Source organism: Myzus persicae, unplaced genomic scaffold (assembly GCF_001856785.1).
Source record: "Myzus persicae strain clone G006 unplaced genomic scaffold, MPER_G0061.0, whole genome shotgun sequence".
NCBI classification, from domain to species: domain Eukaryota; kingdom Metazoa; phylum Arthropoda; class Insecta; order Hemiptera; family Aphididae; genus Myzus; species Myzus persicae.
The window spans coordinates 34,529-41,354 of NW_019100571.1; the positions used below are offsets into that span (position 1 = coordinate 34,529).

General features: G+C 29.7%; 2 protein-coding genes across 2 annotated transcripts; both read right to left on the bottom strand.

The window, feature by feature from the left end:
• Window positions 1-2,256, bottom strand: LOC111033891. The gene is made up of 2 exons (XM_022314834.1): window positions 1,952-2,256; window positions 1-652 (listed from the first exon to the last, which is right to left on the bottom strand). Exons 1-2 carry the CDS (start codon window positions 2,254-2,256, stop codon window positions 1-3), a joined length of 957 nt encoding a protein of 318 aa, XP_022170526.1.
• Window positions 2,257-4,945: 2,689 nt separating this feature from the next.
• Window positions 4,946-5,902, bottom strand: LOC111033900 (zinc finger BED domain-containing protein 1-like; the record flags this gene model as incomplete). The annotated part of the gene is made up of 2 exons (XM_022314844.1): window positions 4,946-5,694; window positions 5,761-5,902. Coding segments are annotated over 2 exons (468 nt in total), but the record flags the coding sequence as incomplete, so codon positions are not given.
• Between the last annotated feature and the right edge of the window lie 924 nt (window positions 5,903-6,826).

Below are 6,826 nucleotides of genomic sequence, written 5' to 3' on the forward strand. Positions count from 1 at the left end.
TTATACTTCTGAAATAAATTCGAAATTTTTGTACCAAATGTCCAAATGCATTTTCTGATACTCGGCGAGCTCTTGACAGTCTGTAATTGAATATTTGTTTTCTATATCTCCATTTATCGTAGAACCAGGGAAAGGTCTAAGAAGATATGTCTTCAACGGAAACGCCTCATCTCCAACAATTACACGAGGCACTGAACATTGAGTTCCTGGAAGGTTTTTTTCTTTTGGTACATTAAACTTTCCCATTTCTAGAGCTTTTCCAAAATTTGAATTTGCAAAAATTCCGCCGTCGCTGTTCTTCCCGTAAGAACCTACATCTACGGCAATAAATTTACAATTTGCGTCTACCAATGCCAACAAAACAATTGAAAATGTACGTTTATAATAAACAAATTGTGAACCACTATTTGGTGGCTCAAAAATTTCCACATGTTTGCCGTCTAGTGCCCCCAAACAATTAGGAAAATTCCATTTATTCCAAAAGTCGTCTCCAATTTTTTCCCAGTCTTGTACACTTGGTGGTGGCATCACTTCTAATAATAACTTATCTATTATAGACTCACAAACATCTTTAACTATATTATGAACGGTAGAATGTCCCAAACGAAAACTGAACGCGATGGTCTGAAATGAGTCACCAGTTGCTAAAAATCTATAATAAACAAATATTTTCGAATGAAAATTAAATTACATTTTTATACAAAAATTAAATATTTAAGAATAAATTAACTGTATGTTTTTAGTTCTGTAATTAAATATATACAATAATTATCTAAATCAAAATTTGCTGGGTTCTTAATTAGATAAATTCTATTTTTTTTTTATAAGTACAGCAATGTAAAATGCCATTTTATTTACAGGTCCAGTATGTAAAAGTCGATGGGTATCACTTAGAGATCAACTCAGAAAGGCATTAAAAAATAAAAAAACAAAAAGTGGACAAGCAGCTGTCGTACAAAAAAAATGGAAGTATGAGGATTCTATGAATTTTTTAAAGAACGTGAAACACATTCCAACATTGCACCTTCTGATGGTGTTGGTGTAAGTGAAGAGTCAAACGACGAAGACATTTCCCAGGTGAATAATGAGGAATCGGAAATTGAAATTGGACATGAAATTACTCAAAAACGCAGCATGAAACAAACAAAAGTATTTCCAAAAAAGAAGAACAAAACAGAAACTGCATCATCTGTTTTGATGCAATATTTATTAGATAGCGAAAATAATGAGTCAAAGGAAACCACTCATGCACATCCAATAGACTCATTTTTCCATGGTCTGGCTGCTACAGTCAAAACATTCTCACCAGAATATCAATTCATGGCAAAAAGCAAACTTTTTAGTATAGTATCTGATTTAGAGTGGGAACAATTACAAAATAATCAAATGACACCATCAACAAATTATTTAACATCATACTTGGGTTCTAATTCATCCAGAACGTCAGTGACCGGATCACAAAATAGTCTTTCATATTACGGCAATAGACTGAGGACACCACTAAACAACTCATCATCATTATACGTTCAGACACCAACTCCATCTCCTATTTCAGAACTAGCTACATCACCACCTCAGTCTACTCAACATGGAATAATAAATAACCAAAGGCAACAATCAACAGGTTTTTTAACATCGACGTCATTGCAGGGAAACCAAAATAGTCTACCATATGACAATAGAATGAGGACACAACTATACAACTCATCATCACTATACGTTCAGACATCAACTCTATCTCCTATTTCTGAAGTAGCCAAATCACCACCACAATCTGCTCAAAAATATTATGAAAACTTTCAGCGAGTAATTAAAAAAAAAAGATTAAAAATGTTTTTTTTTAATGTTGTAAGCAACAAGAATTTAACAAAATTAAATATGCTCATTAAGTAATAAATAATAAATAAACAAGTATAGTGTACTTTATAAGTATATTTATTATAATATTTACCTTAAACAAACCATTAACTTTTCCTTAGCACTTATAGATTCTCGAAATGGTGTATTTTGTTTCGTAATTTGACGCTCAATTTTAGATAACAGAATATAAAATTTATCTTGAGACATTCTGAAGTATTTGTAGAATGATGTTTCTTCTTCACTCAAATCATTAAACAGTGTGTGATACTCCCCAAATTGTTTTCTTTTTCTTAACATTTCTCGTATCCATATCCTTTTACGTCGGTTTCTGTTCTCTTCTTCCTCGTCTAAAATGATTGCAATTAATGCCAATTTTTTCTTGCTAAATTTTGGCATAATGAAGTAATAATATAATAAATTAAATTTTCATTAAAAATAACTAGTTATACAAGTAAAAACATAGAGCAGTGAGCAAGTTTATCACGTCGCTTCGGTAATATTCCCGTGGCGTTTATGCGTTTTTAACGTTTGGGTGTGAATGGCTGATGTATTTGACGTGACGTTGCCAGTCTGTGACGTGACGTTGACGTTCGGTATAGTGTGAATCGACCTTAAGGCTATTACACCAATAATTACTAAACATAATAAACAAAAATTATAAATCAACACGGTCTACCTTTTAGTCATTACGAATTTCATAGCGAAAGTCAAAATATGAGACCATAATAGCTGTATTTCTAATAATTTGTTCAAAAATAAATATTCAAGTCATTTTTGAGTTTTTGTGACTTATGAGTAAGGAAACACATCACACAACCGACCATTCTTTCTGGAGTATTCGTTGTGACTTGTGATCAGCTAATTTCTTCGAGATTTCTGTGTCGTGGTTTTCAAATTTCCTGCAGTGTATTTTAATTTTTTTTGATAATGGCAAACAAAGAGAATAAAATAAAACGAAAACGGTCATCCAAAAAAAGTCTAGTTCCCCCGCACTAAGACGATACAAACAAATAAAATAAGTATATATTTATCATTTATATATTATTTTTTTTTTAAATATAAATACTTTCATTAGATGTTTGAACGTTTATAGAAAAATAAATTAAAATAATAATATTTGGTGCTCTACCCGTTCAATAATTAAATCAAAATAATTCTATTCTGTGAAAATCACATTTTTAATAATTTAAATAAATATGTATACTTCAAATGTCTATAAAAAAATGTGTGAATATGTATTTTATATATTATATTTTAATGATGGTAAGAACAACTTAGGTGAATTCATGTTGTAATCTTTCAAGTACATATTGATTGACCAAAAATATCGAATATTCAAAATACCTATAAATAGATTACAAATAAACAAAATATTTTAAAAATATACTAGATAAAAAAAATTCAATTTTAAATCAGTTTCCTCTACTGCAGCGGTTCTCAACCTGTGGGCTGTGGTACTTGAAGAAAATATAATAATTTAAATGTGTAATAAATAATAAAATAAATAATTTTTCACCTCTTTAATTCGAATTAATTTTTCTCTCGATTATTCGAACACTCGGTAAATCGGAAACCTCTATAATTCGAATTTTTAACTCGATCCTCCGAATTTCGAATTATCGAGTGACTACTGTAATTATAATAATTTTCAGATTTAATTTAATTTCTTTTTGTGCAATAAATACTTTATTATAATATATATATTTATGTTAACTCATTTTGTAATTCCTAATGAAATAAAATTCTATACATATAACATAAACGTATACATTATTAATAACTTATTAATTAATATAATTTACGTATATCAAAAGTTGTTATATTTATACTTTACCGGACACCCTAAATGTTGTATATTTTTTGTTTGCATCTTATGTATTTTGACAATCTAAAAACGATGGTGCAAAAATAAATTGGGGCTAATCATTAGTTTTTAAGTTATAGCACTTTGAAAATCACGTATTTTGTAATATTTTGTTTAAATAGCCAATATATTCGATGCCCCTTCTATTAGATTTCGTGGCTTAGTGGTAAAAGAACCAAGTACGATCCTAAAGGTCCCGGCATCAATTCTGACATCCAGGAAAAAAATTTTTTGCATCGCCGGATATTTTCGTTATATGTTGGATTCAGTGAACCATTGGCATAATTCTGTTGCTTAAAACCATGTTTCAAGTACAATACATTTTCATGGTACTTAGATGATTCAATAATTCCCAAACCATTATTAAAATATTCAATAAATGTACTCTTCAGATTATTGTCAGCTGGTAAAAATATTAATGTCTCGGCAGTCTGTAGTGTGTGTCCATGATTTGAATGTATTTTAATAGAAGCCAATAAACCTTCCTAATCATATAAATATATAGGTTCATACTAAAGATTATTATCTCCGAATATACTTTTTTCTTTTATATAAGCAAATATTTATAATCATTATTATTATTATTAACTATTTATTTATTTATTACTCAGAAACAATAATACATCTATTCCCTATAATACCTTTTACCTATTTAATACCTACAATGTTGGTCCTACATTATATATAGAATATTAAATGATTGATTCGTAAGAAAGTTTTCAATACTTCTTAAATTCAAAAAGTACCTATTACTTGTCCACCCTGCCACAAAGATATGTGCAGATTGTTAATACAAAAATAACAATAATTTATTTTACTTTAACAATCCTAAATAATTATATTTATTTTTAATAATCTTGAGGTCTTACCTTAACATAAACATCTGTTTTTTTTGTCCATGGTGTACTAAGTTTTATACTACACAATATATATGCTGGGCGCATAGCATTTTTTGAGTTTTCTTTCTTATTGTCTTCTTTAGAAAACTTTTGGAAACTACTATGATGACAAACATACTTTTTTCTATAATGAGTATTATTATTAAAAATTAAAATTATCGTTTATTATTCTCTAAACTAGTTAAATAATAATAAGTTAAATATATTATTTAATTTTAAAGTAACATGTTACCATTAACCATAAATAAAGTAAGTAATTTAATAATGTTTTGATTAGAGCAAAGACTTTCATGCATTCACACATGTTTCTAGTTAACTTTTTCGTATGTTGAGTAAGTACACAACACATTTCACAATGTTTGTGACTAAAGGCTCAAAATTTTTAGTACATATTTTGACATTTTTGGGTTTAAAGTACATGTTTTTTTATGCAAAAGTGTATGTTTTTAAATGCATATTTAATTTTTTTTTTAGTTAGTTGCTCTAGCTTATGATACATCAACATTCAACAATGGTTAAAGTGTACAAATTTGAAGATCCCCCTTTAGGTCAACAAATTTAAAAAGATTACAAGTGTTACAGTCGTTCCAGACTATAATTATTTAAATCATAAAAATACCTATTTTTGTTTTTATTTAACTAGATATGATTTGAAAAGGAAAAGAGTTTTTACAATATTTTGCAATTTGCATTGATTTTCTTGGGGTTCATTAACTATGGGTGCTGAATGCTCCCTGTTTTCACCTTAGAAAATAATATTAAGGTTAGCATATATATGAAAATAATAGGTTGTAGGCAGTAACCAGTGGGTTCTCAAATAATCATTACCAATTGATACAGATACAGCTAATTCATTATTTATACTCAGTATAGCTTTATTGGCCAACTCTATATTTGTATAAACTACTTTCTTAAACCTTGGGTCAAGAACTGTTGACATTGCAAAACAAGGTGAAAAATCATTATCTTCAATCAGATTAAAACGATCCGACATATTTTTTATCAATTTAGTTTTTAATGCTACTCCTAATTCTGTCTCCATTATTTTAGAATTAAGAGCAATATTCACACCTACAAAATAGTTTGTTAATAATTAGACATAGTATAAAAAATTAAATTTATAATAAATTGTAATACCTCTCACTAAAGGGATAACCATGGCAAGTGTTGGGTATTTTTCTCCTGAAAGTTCTGTTGTTATTAAATTAAATGGTGTTAGCAGTGGTTTAATATCCTCTATAATTCTCCATTCCATTGATAGGAGCATTGTTGGACCATCCTGTGAGCGCCGGGTAGGGAACAATAGCCCGTGGCCCGATCGCCGTGTACGTCGCGCGCAATACTCACACACCGACCAACCTTAAATTTGTGTGTATAATATGTATAGCGACTCAAGAGAGGTGGACGGGATCGCCGAGCAAATCTCTGAGCGCTAGGTAGTGGGTGGTGAGTGTGTATGTGTGTATGTGTGTGCTTATAATTTATAATAAAATGGTAACACGTTTATGGTAAATGATATGTTGCTGTATAATACACAATCTCAATAATAATAATACAAATATATAAAAAATCACAGCAACACAATAATGATATAAAAATATAGGTAATAATAATATACGTATGATTGGTCCTTATAACCAATCAGAACAAATCCAAATAATTGTAAATACAAAAATATAATAATAATAAGGTAAAAACTCACGGATATGACGGTGCTCGGCTGGCCAGCTGCTACCTATCCTATAGTATTGACCTAGTAATAGGTACACGTAAAAAATAATAATACACAATTCTCTAAAGATCGCCTTTATGGCTCACAATAATAATAATAATAATATAGAAAAACTGGCGATATGCGCCTGGCAATAATATTATAAATTTAGTGGCGATTCGCAACCACGATACAATAGTATACAACTTCGCGGCGACTCGCGCCTTGCAATTAAACAAAATATTATAACATCGGCGATTCGCGCCTACAGCAATATATAATATAAAAAACACGATGATTTGCGCCTTGACACGATAATAATATGTATATTGGTGGCGATTCGCGCCCTAGCACAATACAAGTTTATATTATAAAAAGAAAAACGGCGATTCGCGCCTTACAATAATATAAAAGGAAAAACGGCGATTCGCGCACGACAATTATTAATTTAATTATTACTCGTTAACAATACGGAACGAACAGATTCCGGCG

Coding starts and splice junctions, on each gene's coding strand:
- LOC111033891 (XM_022314834.1), bottom strand. CDS start 2,256: ATGCCAAAATTTAGCAAGAAAAAATTGGCATTAATTGCAATCATTTTA. Junction 653..1,951: donor AAGTTAATGGTTTGTTTAAG/GTAAATATTATA, acceptor TGTTTATTATAG/ATTTTTAGCAACTGGTGACT.